The 18,068-nt window shown below is 36.2% G+C and overlaps 1 protein-coding gene across 2 annotated transcripts in view; it reads left to right on the top strand.

The window, feature by feature from the left end:
- Nucleotides 1–18,068, top strand: part of CBLB (Cbl proto-oncogene B) — a 128,309-nt gene that overhangs the window by 2,376 nt on the left and 107,865 nt on the right. For both annotated transcript variants that reach the window (XM_018920181.3, XM_018920182.3), the window contains exon 3: nucleotides 8,412–8,662. In XM_018920181.3, coding sequence (XP_018775726.2) covers nucleotides 8,412–8,662 — 251 coding nt within the window. The remainder of the gene's footprint in view (nucleotides 1–8,411; nucleotides 8,663–18,068) is intronic.

The raw sequence follows: 18,068 nt of genomic DNA, 5'->3' as shown, positions 1-18,068 counted from the left end.
TGTGTTTGATGGCAGCAATTATAAACTGAAACCCCAGGTTTAATAAAAATTATTATCACAAAGACTGTTGAAATTTTCTTGTCAATGGTCAGGATGCTGTTAACAGTGAGTTTTCTTGTGTTAAGTACTACAACTATAAATACTCGAAAGTAGGTACTCTTCTTCAGTAGGAGGAAGTTTTCAGCTTGGGAACTAGGAATCTGGTTTGTTGTTGAAACCACGTGGGGAATGCAGAGCTCTGATTTCTCTGTGTCAGGCCATTTACAGATCTATATAGTAAGGTTACACCCTAATTTGTTTGAAAATCACTGTTACCAGGAAGTCTTTATCCCACTTCTTGGACTTCTGGATTGCTTTCACTCATCCACTACAGGATAACTGTATTTGTCACAGCCCATCAGAATAGCCAGGAAGGCCTGTTTGGTAGAAGTCACTGGAAAGGCTGGGTGCTGTGCTTCCTTTTTCATTTTACTGTATAAGTGTCCTCAATTTGGATCTTTAATGTATCCTCTTTAAGCTGCTCTCAGTTAATCAAATTTTATTTCCAAATTGTATTAAAGTATACCAGACAGGATGATGTCATAGTGTGAGAATGCTCAGGCTTGTTGGTTGAGATTTTAGCATTTGGTACTTGTAGTGAAAGGATGTGTTTGAGTAAATTTAATACGCTGGCAAACAGATTTAAATCTCAGAGCCTTGTGTGGCAGCAGCCACAGGAAGGTAATTTTTTCCTCCATCTAGATCAAACCCAGGGATTAAAGTCAGAAATAGAAACCTGCTCGGTCAACTGTTGTTTTAAATCCAATTTCTGGAGTGTGTCCTATGACTGATTTCTGTGGTGGGTGACTGATCAAATTAATACCTAGCAAAGGCAGAAGTTCTGCCAAGTCAGTAGGGTGCTACCCATAGTAAGGTTGTGGCTTGGAGGCCTATTTTACTTGTTGTAATACCGGTTATTATGTTTGTTTATTCTTTAACTATAGTAGCTGTGATAGTCATCTTATTGCTGTAGTAAGGGAGCTGAAGTTTTCCCCCAATCTAATGATTTTAAGAAAATGAATAATGGAAACAAAGCAAAGCTTTTATCTTGACCAGACTCTTAAAAAAGAGCAGCCTTAAAAACTAGTGGCAGAGCTCAAATTCTGGTTTGCATCTTTTTCTTTTTTAAAATTGCTATATTCTACCTTTCCTTCATTTCTTCCTGTAATTTTGTCCTCTGGCAGATGAGGTTTTCTGTATTAATTACTTGTTTGCAACAATAAGGGATTAACCAAACATTCCTACCCTGTGAGAACTGTACTATGAGAGTAGTTTTCTGGTGTATGCAAAAATTCTGGCTACCTAGACAACATGCAAACTTCTTTGTGTAGAATTGGTTAGAATTGTCCTGCTTTCAAATTGTTCGGATTTCGCGATAATGTGAATTTTCCATGTACTGATACTTTAGGTTATAATAGGCAGAATATTGCAGTTCTGTTTGGGTGCTTTCTCTTTTATTTTCAGTGTGAAAATAATAATGGATTTTGAAAAAGAGTTCTTTAGCAGGACAGAATGTTGCTTATGGTAACTTTTACAAACAAGGCTCTAAGCAGGAGCATTATTCAAACATTCTTGTGGGGAATAAAAAAAAATAATCTGCATGTAGATAATCAGTGAATGTAAATTGCTATCTGTCCATATATCTTTCCTTTTTATACTTCATACACTGGGATCTATACTTTTTGTAGCTTATTTGTATGTCTTATGTAAATTTACAATATTACCTGCATTATTAAAGGGAAAGCAATATTAATCATCAATGTCAAGTTTCTCTACTGCTTTTCTCGTGGGTAAGCAGTAGCTTTATCATTAAGAACCAAGAACACTTCAGTTTTTGTGCAATGCTAAAGATAATATTTCTTTAATGGTTTAGAAGACTTTGCTTTTCAATGCTTGCATTGTATAAGAAAGTTGACCATATATCTCTGGATTTGCAGGAAGCAAATTACTGTTTTTAAAACACCCTTTATGTTTTGGAAAGTTTGTATCCTGTAAATAAATGAAAAATGAATATTGTTAACAAATAACTCAGGTTTTCCTTTAAACTGTGTATAAGTTACATGAGTTTTTGTTTTTCTGAATTTGTAAACCTGATGGCTTTTAAAGGCTAGACCCTAGCCGTGTGTTATTATTAGAGAATAATGGCATGTTGAGACCAACTTTGGGAGAGAATTACTACTATGTAAACATTGGAATAGTTAGGTCTGTTTACTGCTTGGACTATTTAGAGTTGCCAGTACTATTTTTCACGCTTCATTTGTGTGGGATTTAAGCTGGTAAAATTATAATACATTCTGAACAGGATTTTTAAAAACAGGTATATTTCATCACCTTTTAATCACTTTTCATTCCTCCTATGCATTGGGCCTGAAAATAATTAAATTTTCTACCATGAAGATTAACAATATTGACTAAACTATTTGGGTGCACTGTCACAGCCCACCAGTTGCTTGACTTTGTATAAATGCAGATGGCATTGATTTGCTATTTACTAATTATTTAAGAGCAAACTAGAGTGCTTCTCCAAAGCTTATACAATTGACTTAGTGAGTAAAAGCTGTGCTACCTCTGCAGCTTAGTATTGTGGTTTTCTTTAAATTAACATCTGTCAGCATCTGAGTATACAGAGCATGGTAGTTGAAACTGAGTGCATAAGTTATCCTTTGCAAAATTTCATGTAATTGATTCTGTGGTCAAAGTTGGTAGGAAATCTTATGTCCTGTGTATGCTGCTTATGGAAAAGGACTACAAAATTAAACAGAGAAACAGAAGCTTCTCTCTTTCTAATTGGAAGGAAGTAAAATTACCCTTCAAAGTCAACTGTCCTTGTGTGTCTGTGGCATCAGCATTCTTATTGTTTATTCTTCCACTGTGGAAACATATGGCTCAGTTGCAGTGTGGTAGCTGATAAACAAGCACTTACTGTATTCTCAGGAAAAATTATTGGTGTTTGGGTCACTAGTTTTTTTCCTATGGAAAATGAAATGCATTGCAGTTAAGGTAACTTCAGGCAAGAAGAAATCTGTGTCAAAGAAGTATAATGTTCAAACTTGGACCATTTTCCTTATTAGCCCCTCCTGATTAAGTTTTTCAGAATTCATTGCTGTTGCATTGGATGTTGTGGATTGCTGAAGAATTGTTATGGTATCTTAACTGCAGAGCTACCTTTATGCTGTCTGTGGTGTGTCAAGGTGTTTTCTAATTCTTTGACTGTTTTGCGCAGAAACAAAGACTGGCAGAAGACACTTGTTCAGTTGGGGAATTTGGAACTGTAGTTTTGGAATTGTGTGAGCAGTGATGCTCCAATTGTTCTGACCCATTCACTGCAGCTGAAAACAGTGTTTAGCGGATGTCCCAATCATTAGATTCTTACTCTGTTTTAGCTGAGTTACTTTCCTTGTATTGTCTTTGACTAGCCTTAGGTGTTTAAACAGATTGTGTTAAGGCTGCTATCCTTTACTTGAACTAGGGTCCTTTTGTCAAATGAGTCAAGGGCTTTCAACTTTGCTTTAAAAAGTGAATAGAAGATAGTTTTTAGCAAGAAATTAATTGTCTGTGTACAATCGGCCTCCATTACTCTCATCTTCCACGATGCTATGAAAAAATGCCTTATAAGACAAATATCTTCAAAAGTTGTGAGTAGTGGCATTTATTTTGGTTAGGGGTGAGCGAGAAGGGGAGAGGGGGTTAATGTTTTTCTGCAAAGGAACTAGAGTTAAATTGTCTGGAAGTTCCAGAGTTAACTGTTTCAAAATCAGTTTCTGGTAGATTAAGGTAATGCCTCAGTTTTCACAGAGTTGCAGTCTCATTGTTTCTGTGATTCTGGATTAAGTACTTGGATTTTCCCTGAGTGTGAGCTACTGAAAGGAGCTTAATTTTGTCTCAGTTTGCCTCAATAAGAGAGATATTTTTTGCTAACTTGCTTACTGCCTTTCATTTTTTACCACTGAGTGCTTGCTAAATATATACATGCTTACTTCCATTCATAACAATACAAAAATCACACAGCATATGATTCATGTCCGCTCCTAATGTGTTGGTGAGAGTTGCCTTGTAAAGTGCAACACAGATTTCTGTATTTTAGGGGTATTGTTTTTTTTTTTTTTTTTGTGTGTTTGTTTGTTTTGAGTACTGTTTTCTTTTGAAGAAAGCTCTTGGCAAATCTTTTGCGTCAGCAGGTGTCTTTTCTTATTGCTTACTTTTAATTGTGAACTGCTGTGGTATGTGTCAGGACATCCTGACTGGAAACCATATGGTTTACCAACCATCCCCTTACAGACTTACTTCCTTTGAAGCCTTGTGTACTCTGTAAAGTGAAGGAAACCTTATACTACTTCAGTGGATCTCTGATTTGAACATAATATTAGTATTTTTTTCAATTATAATGCATAAAGCTAATGAAGGTGTTGAAGAATTTTTGTGTGGCTTTCTTAAAAGCTTATTCTAAAGTGGCAGGTTCTGCTAATGTGCTGTATTTAGCTCTCCAAATTCAGTTGTAAACTGTCTTGCATGTAATGATCTGAGACCTGAAAAAACTTTCAAGAATTTCTGAAAGAGAAAATAGTCCTTCCTTATAACTGAATATTCTTTTTGTATAGCTGAATGGACTGACTGTTGAAAATAGAGCAACCAGCATGAGCAATTTTTTTCTTGTTTTAATATTTTAATGGTATTTCTAATATGTATGAATTTTTTAATAAACTGCTTGTTGGCACATTTGATCAAAAAGATAGGCTTCAGAGAGATAATTCTTTGTTCATGAGATTTAAGTTAGGTTTAATAAGTAATTCAGAATGATTGCAGCCTTCTCTGCTTGTGGTCTGTTCTCATTGCTTTTTTCTCTGAATAAACATTTTGATCTTTCAGATGTTTTTTTCCCTTGTGCTTGTTACTTCAGAGAGTTGTAAGGCTCGATCAGTTACAGATTTGTGTCACCTGTAGTGGTCTTGTGAAGAATGTCAGTCTAGTTTCAAGTTTTCACTAAACCAGAAATCACAGTGAACTCAAAGTTCAGAGGAAAAAAAATCTGGTTTTCATAAAGACTTTCACTTCTGTATTTGGGATTCCAGTTCTTCTTACTCTTCTACTAAAAGAAATTCATGTATGTCTCTGCATGGTTGATTTTCAGGTCTAGCTACACATGTAAGATTCTTTGCCCGTGTTTCTAACATCTCCTTAGAGAATTCGACCTGTCAGCTTAACTTCAGTGCTTTTCTGATCTTGCAAGAATGCTATCATAGCCAACCTTTTTTCTTTGAAAATCCTGCTTTTGACATCTCCTAACTTTCAACTGGGGCCCTGTTGTCCCTTTTTTAAATCCTGATGACCTTATCTATATCACATAAAATATAAACAAGTTATTTTCAGTTTCAGAGCTCTTGCAGTTGTGGATTGCAGTTTCAGACTTCATCACTGGTCAAGAGATGATCAAATATGCTTTACTTTCCTTTGTTTCCTTCCAGCACATTCTCAACTTTAAGGAATTCCTTCATAAGCCATTAAATTATTTGAGAGCTTGCTGTGGAACTTTGCTGTTTAGGTCTAGAAATACCAAACTGCTGGTGTTCAGTCTCTGAACCATTCTTCAGCATTTTGAACAGCTCATGTATTCATATTTGCCTGCTTCCTTTTTTTTTTTTTTTTTTCTTACTGAGATGTAAATTTCAAAATGTAATTTTGATGGGATAAGGACTGTTCTACAACGCATCAGAAGGCTTCCTGATATTACTTGGTCTAAAAATTGAAAGAATAACGGAAATTACTAAAATAGCAATAAGTGAAATGAGGAGAGCAAAATAAATACTGTTTCAAATGGTGCTAAACTTTTTAAAAACTTCCAAGTGCTTGACTTTTGTTCACTCTATCTCCACTTTTCTAACGATGACCCCTGTTACCTCAGTCCAATTGCCTGGTTGTGTTCTTGCACTGTACATTTCACACACAGACTATTACCTGTTTGCTTTCTTTTTTTTGTTTAGTATGCCTGAAGGTCTGTTAGCGGCAGCAATCTTAAGGCAGTGAATTTCTTAATGGTGTAGATGTAGATACTACAGGAGAGGTCAGCAATAGTGATAGGGCTCTGAGTTTAGAGAGGTGAGCGTTACAGGATATTGGTTTTTTCCCCTCTCACCCACAAAAGCTCAAGGATGCATTTTTTTCAAGTTAATAGATTAGTAGGAATAGGAATTTACTTTCAGCAGTATTAAGATGTTTTTATGACCTCATTAGTTACCTCAAAAGAATGTCAAAGTCACTTAAATATAATGTGGCAATCTCCAAATGATGCCTATAAAACTTTTATACCACATGGTCTTAATTTCTTCATAAGTATTTGCATATGTACAGCTGCATACATATCTAGAATGTGTCCCTATGCAATGCTTTAGCTGAGCTTGAGTAGCTCAGTGCATCAGCAGTCAAAAACTACCTGTTAGTTTTAGTCTCTTCTGCTTCAAGAACAGAGCATTACAGAACTATCAGAAAATGTAGATAGGTCAGAGACAATTCTAATCTTGTTATGTAATGGATGTGTAGCGAATAAACAGTACCTTTCTCTTCCAGTATGATTTCCAGTGGAAACTAGATTCAAATAAAGGTATTCTATTAGCCTAAACTTATTCTTTGAATAATACATATTCAATTAATATTTGTGCCATTTGGGATCACAATGATTCCAAGTCCATTGAGATGTTTTCTTCTATTTGGTTTAAGTGGCAAAATTTTAGTAGTGAAGGGACTACAGGGGTAGTTTTGCTGAGGCTCCTCCTGTCCAGTAGAGCAGCCAGCTCCACGATGGATCTGCTGCTGGCCATTGGCAACAGTGGTGCCTCTGGGGTAATGTCTTAAAGAAGGGGGAGAAAAGCTCCTGTGCAGAAGCAAATTGCAGCCAGGGAAGAAGGGAGTGAGAATATGTGAGAGAGACACCTCTGCAGCCACGCGGCTCCGTGAAGTAGGGGGTGGTGTTCTGGGTGCTGGAGCAGAGATTCCCCTGCATGGTGAAGGCCATGCAGGTCCACAGTGGAGCCAACGTTCACTGTAAGCCATGGAGGACCCCACGCCAGAGCAGGCTGATGTGGGCTGGGATACCCTAAGGAACCTGTGCTAGAAGAGGTTCCTGGCAGGATCTGTGGTCCCATGGGGAGAAGAGCCCACACTGGAGCAGGTGTCCCAGCAGAACTTGTGTCCCTGCAGAGGATCCATGCTGAAGCAGTCTGTTCCTGAAGGACTACACCCTATGTATGTTCTAGAGGAGTTAGTGAACAACTGTGGTCGGTGAGAAAGACTCACATTGGGGAAGTTAAAAGACGACTGTCTCCTGTGGGAGGGACTCCTGTCTGGAGCAAGGGAAGAGTGTGAGGAGTTCTCCCACTGAGGAGGGAGGAGTGGTAGAGACAAGGAGTGATGAACTGACCGTAGCCCCAGTTCACTGTACTGCTGTGGGGGAGGAGGTAGAGGGGAAAATAAAATTAGGCCCAGGAAGGAGGGAGTGGTGGGTGGAATACGTTTTTAAGGTTTGGTTTTATTTTCTTGTTACCCTACTCTGATTTGATTTGGTAATTAAATGAATTAAGTTCCCCGAGTCGAGACTGAGTACCTTAAGAGTAAGTACCTGTGACAGTGTTTGGTGAATGATCTCTCCCTGTCCTTGTCTTGACATATGAGTCTTTTGTTATGGGTAGGGGAATGAAAAAGAAGCTTTGGTGGGCACCTCCTCGCCCAGCCAAAAGCAAAGCATTGAACTTCTGTTCCAGCCAGGAGCTGGAAAACAATGACTTTATAATGTTTTTGTTTCCTGGTTTACAATATCTGGTTTTGAGTGACCCAAAGTCTGTCTGTTGTACATAATAACTTTTGAAGAACTATCACAGTTCAGACCATTTTCTTATGTGCAGAGCTTTCAAAATTAAATTTCCCCAGGGTCTCAGAGGCTATATTGTTGGATAAAGAGAGCCAGCAGATGGCAAAGTAATTTATGTCAGTTTTTAGTAGATACTTAAACACCTGTAGCTAAGTTAACCTGCAGAAAACAGATCTGTATGAAAGTACTGCTCTTGGTATTTTTGCATGCTGTGTTTTGTTATGCTCCTTGGCATATATTAGACAGGAAAAGACATACTTTCAGGGCAAACCCACAAAATATGTAGGTAAGCTTGTTTGCTTTTTATAGATGGGACAAGATTAAGTAAAATTTTGCCTCTTTTGACATTAGAGACAATGTTGGATTTTCACAGAATATAAATGAAGTAGGATTTAATTCTTTAGGACTGGAGGCTAGAGAAGTATATTATACCCAATAAATTGGAAAATATCAGATCAGTTTCTGTCTCAATGGTTTTCTTGTCTTTTACATTCTCTTTTTTTTTTGCTTATAGGTAAGATTGTGCCAAAACCCAAAGCTTCAACTCAAAAACAGCCCACCTTATATACTTGACATTCTGCCTGATACTTACCAACATTTGCGACTTATACTGAGCAAATATGATGACAACCAGAAACTTGCACAACTCAGTGAGAATGAGTATTTTAAAATCTACATTGACAGCCTTATGAAAAAATCCAAACGGGCCATAAGACTCTTTAAAGAAGGAAAGGAAAGAATGTATGAAGAGCAGTCACAGGACAGGTAAGTTAAATGAGAAGTAGATCATCTGGTCTGTCTGCATTCTTAACACTGTTGTCTGCAGCCATTGTGTTTTGACATTTTTAATTATTCAAAGAGCCAAAATATTTATTGCTTGGATTCATTGACCCTGCAGTTCAACCAGTAATTTGCTGGATTTGTTTCACTGTATGCTCTTACCTGTCGCTTTGTGACCTTTAAAACCAAGTGCATTTCCTTCATAAAACATTCATTTAATTGTAATTACTTATTCTCAGGGCTTACAGTATGTAGCTTTTCCTGTGGTAGAGAGAGTGACTGTTCACTTGGATTGAGCTTGAACTCCCTCCCTACCCTAGATCCTTAAACTGTGGGAGCTATGATTAATATTGGCTTAGAGTTTTCACAAGTGATGGAATGAAGCAAAACAATATTCACACTTTTCAGTTATTATGTCATTTTATGATAAGGTAATGATAATGTTAGTTTCATCCTGTGAAACCTTTTCAGAAATCTAATGGATTCTTGATTTGCAATGGTTCAGTTTTAATAAAAGGAATTAATGTCCACTTTATCTGCACTCTTGGTGGTAACTGAAGAAGTTTTTAATATTTGATTTGATTGCGGATCTCGCACAGAATTTCCTGAAATACTATTTTTTAAAATATTAGGCAATCTTGTTTTGGGAAGAGAAGGATACAACACTGTTGTGGCCATTAGCCTTTGCCTTGTGTGGTATTACTGTAAATCTATGCGAATGAAAAAAACATTGCTCTTTCTGAAGTCTCCTCTTTTTAAAGGAGATAGTGGGGAATGAGATGACAAGTGAATGGAGGATTGAATTCCTGATCTTCTGTCTGTCTGCACTTGAGCTCTGAGGCAGGCATGGTGGCAGTATAGTTTTACAGCTGGTGAAATTGTTGGTAGAAGTAGGGAAATGTCTACATTCTTGTAAATGTCACTGCTGTTATGTTTGAATTATACATATGTTCCTTCCAGATCTTTGGCAGTGATTATAGCTATTCAAAGACTGTGGTAGTCTTTTGGGCTGGGTAGCATGTCTGAAATTTGCTTGACATCTAAGGACTTTTTCTCAACATCAAAACTTTTTCTTAAAATCAAAACAATGTCCACGTGTGAATATACTTAGGCAAAAATGCTCCAAGAGGAGAAAAATAAACTGTTTAAGGTATTTTAGTGATCAGTAAAGATTTTGTGAATGAATGATTTTTGTGTTTGAATTCGTAAGTGTGTAAAGCCTTGCTTTCACTATAGGTGTGTTCTTACCAGAACTCTTGAGAGTTCATTACAGAGCCTATTGCTACCTATTTTAGGTATCCCATTTGGTGCATGAAAAATGACAGAAGTCATTGTGTTTCAAAGGAAATATGAACTTGTTATTACAAGGGAAATTTAACTGAAGTAGTTCGATTATATAACTTGTTTTATTTTGACTTACCTGTGTTGTCTGAAACCCTAATCTAGTTACAGGTTTGCTTAAAGTTAGCAAAAATTGAAGCAAATTTCAGTGTCACTTTTTCAACCTGCTTGCTGTGAGCTCTGCACAGTCATTCAGGCAGTATGTTAGTAACTCTAGTTGCTAGAGTTGCTTCTTTTCAGTTATCCATTTAATTTCCTGTGTTAGGGTAACAGTGGTGATAGGAGGACGTTTTTTGTGGAGCATAGGTGTGCTTCCTTTGAAGAAGGTGTAGTTAGCATATTTACAGTCTATTTGGGTCGTTCTTGTGAGATGGTTGGAGAGGAGGGATTTTAAAACAAATCATACTAATAAAGTGCACTGAATCATAATAATTATTTCAGGCTTTTAAAATCAGTATTTCAGAAAGTGACAGCTATCTGATTTTGCCCAGCTGATGGAGTTCAGAGCTTGAAAATAGGAGTGTAATAGAAATGTTTTTTCTTGTGTTCAAATTGTTAGCTGTGTTTCCTGTAAAAATTGCATTCTGACTTCAAAAAATTGTAAACATCACTTCATTGGATCATGACCCATGTCATTCCAAGTAAAAGTCTGTATCTTTATGATTTCAGTGCATCTTCTTTCATCTACTGGTGATGCTTTATCTGTATGTATGTCCTAGTTTTAAGTTGAATTAAGGTGTACTTGCCTGCTGAGCCATATGATGCAGTATCTGAGCACTGCTAAGCAGTGCTTCAATATACTTGATCATGCTAATTCTTGGTAACTTAGCAAATGAAGTTTTTGTGTTTTCTTTGCTTCCAAATATGCTTGCATTAACCTTACTTGTTAGCATTATAGTGTAATTGTAACAGTGATCATTTAAAGATTGTGTTTTTGAAGATGCTTCCAAACTGGCTGTCAAATTCTAGTCAATTTGTAGTAGAATTATTGGGAAATAGTTTTAAAAAAAGGTAAGGCAAATGTTAGCACCTGGACAGTTTCTGTGGTTTTCATTCTTACTCTGTTTTGGTTTCTGGATAAAAGGGCATCATGGAGAAGAGAAAAGCTTCATTTTTCATAAATTTGATTGGTATCATTTTAGACTATTAGCATTATTGACTAACCTTCATTTCTATAGTGATGGTACATTTAGGAACCAGTGCCAATATACATGTGATTTTATTTGTGTGATGACAGAAAAATTACTCTGTTGTGAATAATTTATCATAAATTTTAGTTTTCAAAGATGCTTTGGATGAAACAAGTTAGAGAAGCAGGACTTATGCAATGTAAGCTTTTGTGTCAGTCATTTGTACATAATCTGGCTGCCACAGTATCTTGTTTCTGTATCAAACACATATGATAGCTATTTAAGAGTAGTAAGTGCTGTCATTCTGTACTCTATTGGATGAGTCTTGCTAAGAAGAGAAAATAGGGTTTGCAAGTTCATTTCTTGTGCTTAACTGCTTCATTTTCTGAGTATGGTGTCTTCTACAAAATTATGTCCTTTCAGTCTTCTTGCTTAATGAAGTAAGAGATAATGTCCAGTAAGTTCTGCAAACTGTACTAGATATAGATCACACAGAAGTCTTTCTGTGACTGCAGTAATTTTACTTGTTGTCACAGATTTTACTTTTTAAAAGGTTATTAAAGCAAGCTTATTAGAATTACTGGTTCAGGCTCATCTACTCTTAAAAGGCTTTCTGTGTCTTTGAAGGTTTTGGGGTTTCTTTTCTTCTTTTCATTGCTTTTCTTTTTGCCCTTTGTTTATTGGGAAGTAAACTAAAGCTGGAAAGCATCATTTCAGTGAAGTCCAAACTTCCTTCCCTTTTACTGTATTCCAGAATTAGGCATTCAGAAAAAATAAGAACTCTGTTGAATGGCAGTTTTTGAGACAAATGTGTTATCCAGGTGTAGAAATCAAGCACAGAAGTTAAAATAATAAGAATAGAAGGAATAAAGTGGCAGTGGGAAGATTACATTTGGATTCATTCAAGGTGCTGGACATAGTCTTCACTTCTTTCTAATGGAGACAAGTGGGACGTTTCCTGTGATTTCCTGTAAATCATATCCTTAGAAGAATGTCTTGAAATGAGACTTATTTTCTGACTTTTGATATTGCCTGCCTTCTGCTATAGGCCCTTTATATGAGGAAAGGCAGAAAAGTATAAAACCAGGGTGTATACTTGTTTTTTAATAATCTCTTAAAATGCTCCTTGGTTCAGCCAGAGTTGGTTGGCTATTTGTTTTAAAGTGGTATTCCAGAAGTGGAAGATAGATATTTTTAAAGTAGTGGATGGTACAGATGAAGATGTCAAGAGGAGAAGACCTGTGGCGATTTTGTGGTCAGTGTATGAAGATGTGCATGAAGGAAATGTCAGAGTCAAAGAAGTCCTTCAAGATGATCACAAAACCACTTCTGTTTCTGTCTAGAAAGTCTTATTAAATTCTCTTGTGCATCTGGCCATTTGGTGTCTTGATTCAAATTAATTGTTTCTATATTGTACAGCTTGTTTAAATGTTGATGCAGAATTCTTACAATCTCTTAAATCTTCTGAGGAGGTCTGGTACCTGCAATTCAAATGATAGATCAAGTTCTCCTTTTTTACTGGTCACAGGTGTTACTGGGTTTATAGAGTATTCCATACCTCTTCCTTAAGTCCGTGTTGACAGCTGTGATCAGTTATGGTTCTTGGATCAAGTCCTTGAATTGGTACATTAAAGTACACAACGTTCTTTCTGCTGCAGAAATTTCTCACCTATTTCTGCTTATTCTGAAATTACAGACTTGATAAGAGGTTAAAATAGTATCAGGATGGGTGTCAGGTGTGCCAACTGTAATGCAGTAGCTCTTTGTGTACTTCTGTCCTGTGGTAAGTATGAGGTGACTTACTCTGCTTCCTTGAATTACCTCCGCTTATATCATGACCTTGCTGTTTTATTTATAAGAATTTAGGAAGTTTATAACTTAGCTAGCTTCACAACTTGTTTGTGTCTCCAGGCAGAGCAGGTTTTGTTGATTGTGGGAAGGATCAGGAAGAGTAAAGTTTTAATTCAGGATGATTTTGTTTGGAGAAGTTAAGATTGTTTTGGCTGATTTTTTTTGTTTGACAAATAGAATGTACAGTTTCATAAAAGGATGTTGTTAGTGGCCCTTTTCAAAGAGCCAGTTTTGGCTTTTGGTTGACATCACATAGATAACTTGGTAATTGTTGAATAAAAGTTATGGGCTCTTTGGTATCCTGTGATTTGTTCTGTTTCCAAGCATATAATGTAGTTTTTGGTCTCCAGTAAATTCTTTTTAGGTATACATACCATCAGTCCATTGCTTAACATGATATATAAACCCCTAAACTTAATCTTGATACATTTTAGAGATATAATACATTGACTTTTCTACTCTAGTCTTGCTGAAGCTGAGAGAAAGGAATCTAGTATTTGTTTTTTTCCCCTCTTGTATTTATTTACCTGTAATTTTAGATCATTCCTTCGCTAGATTTTTAGCAGACGTTGCCTTACTCTGCTTGAAAGTCTTTTGTAGTGTTGGCCCATTGTGCCTGTGTGTCCCTAAAAAAAGGAGGGCACTTTCTCTTTCAATGCATAATGTATGATAAGGTAATTGGGAATGGAACTTGGCTACAATGAATAGCCTCTAACAAAGAGGCTTCTTCTGAGGAAAAGTGAGTGCATGACTGGTTAGATGGGGTTGCATAGGAGGAGGAAGTGCAATAAATTTTTTATTTTTAAGCTTTTATGTTATGGTGAGAATTTCCACCCTCTTCTCCCCTCCTGTTCCTTAGATGTGATGTAAAACCAGATGTAAACCAAATAGCTTTAATAAACTCTTTGGTGTACCTGACCCACATGAGTAGCTGACCTTTAGTGCAGATTTGGTGGAGCACAAGCTGTTTGCTATTTTTGGTTATAGTTTAAGTTAAAAAAAGGAATGTTACACAAACCCACTTCTCAGACAAAGAGACTCTTGTTGCAGAGGGCAGGTGAGAATGCATGGAGGTTACAAATGGTAGAGCAGTATTATGACAGCTTGTTCTCAGCATAAATGCGAACAGGCTGTGTGACTGCAGTTGTTGTAAGGCCATATTTGAATTTTAGATTTTTTTTTTTATCATCTTTAGTGCTTGGGGGCGGGTATTGTCAAATGAGAACAAAGGAAGTATTAGTACCAGAGTTACTTAGAGACAACTATTTATTCAGATTGCAGAAGAAGACAAGGATTTCTAAAACCACAAAAGATCCTAATGAAAAAATAATGGCTTGTAAATTCTTATTATTGATTTAAATCCTTGATTCATATCTAGTTGTGTAGAGGACAGATATGTACACTTTCTTTTACTTTTTACTCTTATAAAATCAAACAGCATTTTGTATGATAGTGAAAGTTCTCTTTCAGACCTTTTACAAGTAATGTGGGAGTCATGTCTGAGTAGAGTTCATCTGGTTGTAAGGAGATATATGCATAGTCTGATATTTTCCTTGCTGTGTTTTATATAATTATTTTGTGCCTTATGAAAGTGTGGATGATGCTGTTGCCAAATTTTAAGGTGCCATGCCCATTTTCAGCAGGTGTGAAAGCTCTCAAAAAGTACAGTTAGGGGAATCAGTCCTGTAGGCTTTCTATATATTAGTTTCCTTTATGATAAAGCTACTGGTAGTTCTGCTGCTAGGATTATGCAAAATGACTGTTGGAAAATGACTGACATAGTTTTCTGTATGATTTCAATTTCTCTTTAGAGCATAATATAGGATGGCACAATGAACTAGGGGAAGTAGGTGGTTTTCTGAACGTACAGTACTTTTGGTGAGAGATGTCTGGAAATACTCCATTGCAGTGAGGATACTGGTACCCATTTCTCGTCTGCAACAGCTCTGTGTCTCACATCCCTTTTCCACACCCCTTCTCCTTGCCTGCAGAGTCTGTATAGGGAGCAGCTGTGCTTGTGGGGGCGGACCATGGTCACCAAGTATAAATAGAGCTGTGTTCTTAGGTACGATACAGCCCAAGTTAGCAACTTTGGGAACTTTCTGAGGAGCAGGCAGCTCTGACTCCTCAATTTAGCATGTAGTAACGAAGTCTCCTGTCATGGACATGAATGCATTTTTCATCAATCACTTTTCTATGTGCATTAGATTTTTAGAAAATTTGGTCTCTGCTTCTCTATCTCCAGAAGAGTTCTGTATTCAGTGATAAGGTATTTGTTTTAGGATGCCCTCAACACTAGCCTGCATGATGGAAGCTGCTTGCCATGCAGGCAGGAACACAAGGAGGATTATAGAAAAAAGGATCCATTTGTATGAATTGTATGCCTAAACTTATAAGCACATAAAATTTTATTTTTAGGCTATAAAAAGAAATGGCTTCATTTTCCTAATTTTCTGTGGCATTGTTTTCCATTAAAAATTAGAAACATGAAAGAATAAAAGTCTGCTTTTATTCTATAAAGAGATGAAAAAAAGGTTGGGAATAATCACTTTTAAGTGGTACACTTGCTATTTAGTCAATAGAAGCTCTTTGAAAGTTCAGTAAAGCCAGTTTGTAAAAACAAATGTGCTGTAATGGTAATCCTTTGTCCAAAGAATGCTTGATCAAAAAACCAGCTTAGAAGACATGCTTGTTATGTATCAAGCCTATAGTAAAGACAATTTCACTAACCTGTAAAGAGTAAGAAATAACCTTCATCTGAAAAAGTGGCAGTATATATTTTGATTACCACAGTTGAAGTTTTAGTTCAAAACAAAAATGAGAGAGTGGGATATGGATGGAAAAGCTGATGGATGGAACTACTGTATTCCATTCATTAAAATCTGGCATGCTAAGGGATACTTTGATAATGTCCTGGAATTTAAAAAATACTTTGTGATCATTTGACTTATTTTTTTTTCCTTCCTATTCTGCTATTCTGTTCTTTGCTTCAATATTAATAAAGTTAATTTACTTGAATCATACTAAAAATAACAGAGTTAATATAACTATTTAGCAAGTCTTTTCATCAGTGGCTGCACGTTTGCAAGGTGACTTTGTCTTCACAGATCGTGCAATAATACTGTGCATGCTCTAGAACGAGGCAAAGCTTTAATATGGTTAATTTGTATTGGGGGAACAAGGATTTGTTGTTAAGAATGTAGGTTTGCTGTTGTATGCACAAAACAGTTTTCTTGCTTGCAAGATGAATATGTTGGCATGTTTCATTCTTTTATATTGAGCAATTCCAAATAATTTTAAAGCATATTCTCTTGAGTTTAGGAATATAATTTGCTTGATTTGAAAGAAAATGTGATATTTACACAAAAAAGACTGTGCAATGAACAAAACTGTTAAAAAAATCCAGATAAGCAGGTTGAGTAATCCATGCAAAGGACCAAGAGTAAACTCTGAAGAGAAGTACATCTTAACCTATAGTGCAGATGGAAAAAGAAGTTAGTAAGTGAATTGACATGAGGGATTAAACTTCCTGAGGAAGCAACCAGGTGACTGTCAAGCAACCAGTTTCTAGTTAATAATGTAGATGACTAAAAACATTTTTAATATTTTTGCTTGAGTGCAACCAAGGTATTCATTATTGAAATGTTTTTATATTTTTCTCTAGCATACGATAAAACAATGGATACTTTCACCGTCATTTCATGCTCAGATTTCATGTTGGAATTAAGGAGCTGTTCTGTCTCATAATGGAAAATTTTCCCCATAATCTCTTTTATTATGTAATCTTTGACATTATGTGAAGTTAAATACATATTGAACAGTGTATTGACTTTATTGCACTTATATCTTGCAAGTATCTTGGAAGATCAGAAAATTGGTGAAGTAATTGTTTGTTCATTTTAGTATATTTGGTCATAATAATTATTACTTTGCTTCTTCTGCTGTATCCAAAGTAGAGGTAGATTTAACTGTATTTCTTCCTACTATGATATAAGACGATAAAATAAAGGGGAAACATAGAAGTAGCAGATGCCTAAGAAACACATTTCTGGGGTATACAATGAAAGATTATAGCATGTGCTAGCATATGGATTGAGCTAAATTTAATTTCTGGATGGGTAAGGCTGTTGTGATGTCTTTGAAAGAGGACCTTCATTTATGATTCTTGAATGGTCAAACAGTGGAGATTTAGTCTAGTATAGTATCTATAGTATTGTATAAATCAGGATTCCACTGGGACCTGGACAGCCCACCTGATGAGCTAGTCTGTAGCTTATTTTTGGCAAGCTGTGACTCTAGAGTGGGAGAAAAAAACTGGGGAAAAATAATTAAATTTTATTTTTGTCTTCTACTTGATGCCACTTGTGGAGAGTTCACAAAACATATCCTTGCTTTCCCATAAGATAAAACAGTGAAACTATATGGCTTTGAAATTTGAAACAACAATAAAAAAGGAAATTATTCCTATCACCTGTTGCAAAAATGTGTCAAGATTACTTTATTTATTCCACAATTCTTACTCAAAGTTATAACTAGTAATAGTTTGAGCCTTACTTTGTTTTGTCTGTGGTACTGAACAGATGTGTCTTTAGAAATAAAATCCACAACAATATCTCATTTTAAATATTAGTCCCAGTTTTGCATTTACCTTGCCCAATGCAAATGTCTCCTGGTGGGCAGGAATACTGAGTAATAAGGTGTGGAAGTCTTATCAGCTCCTGATTATCCCCTCTCTCTGTCTTCTGAGCTCCAATACACTGTATTGCACTGTGTCTGTTTATCTCAACATGACCCAACAGTGGAGAATATCAAGACTATTGAGAAAGTACTTGACATATTGCAGGATTGGATCAGACATGGGGTACTGATGGCAGAAAGAGGAGGATCCATGGGCTTGTTTATGAGTGAGTAAAATAAGTGTCTCTTGGAAATGCTGATTAATTATATCTGGGGCCCAGTGTTCACCTTTTTTCCTAGTATCTGTTGACTGACTTATGTTCTTGGTTTAATAAAAAAATATTCCTCAGTTTAGTGTTTCCACCAACCCCAAACCACACCCTGCCACTTGC

Source organism: Serinus canaria, chromosome 1 (assembly GCF_022539315.1).
Source record: "Serinus canaria isolate serCan28SL12 chromosome 1, serCan2020, whole genome shotgun sequence".
Lineage (NCBI taxonomy): Eukaryota > Metazoa > Chordata > Aves > Passeriformes > Fringillidae > Serinus > Serinus canaria.
The sequence above is the reverse complement of the archived record's forward strand: the minus strand, read 5'-3'. Positions and strand labels throughout refer to the sequence as shown.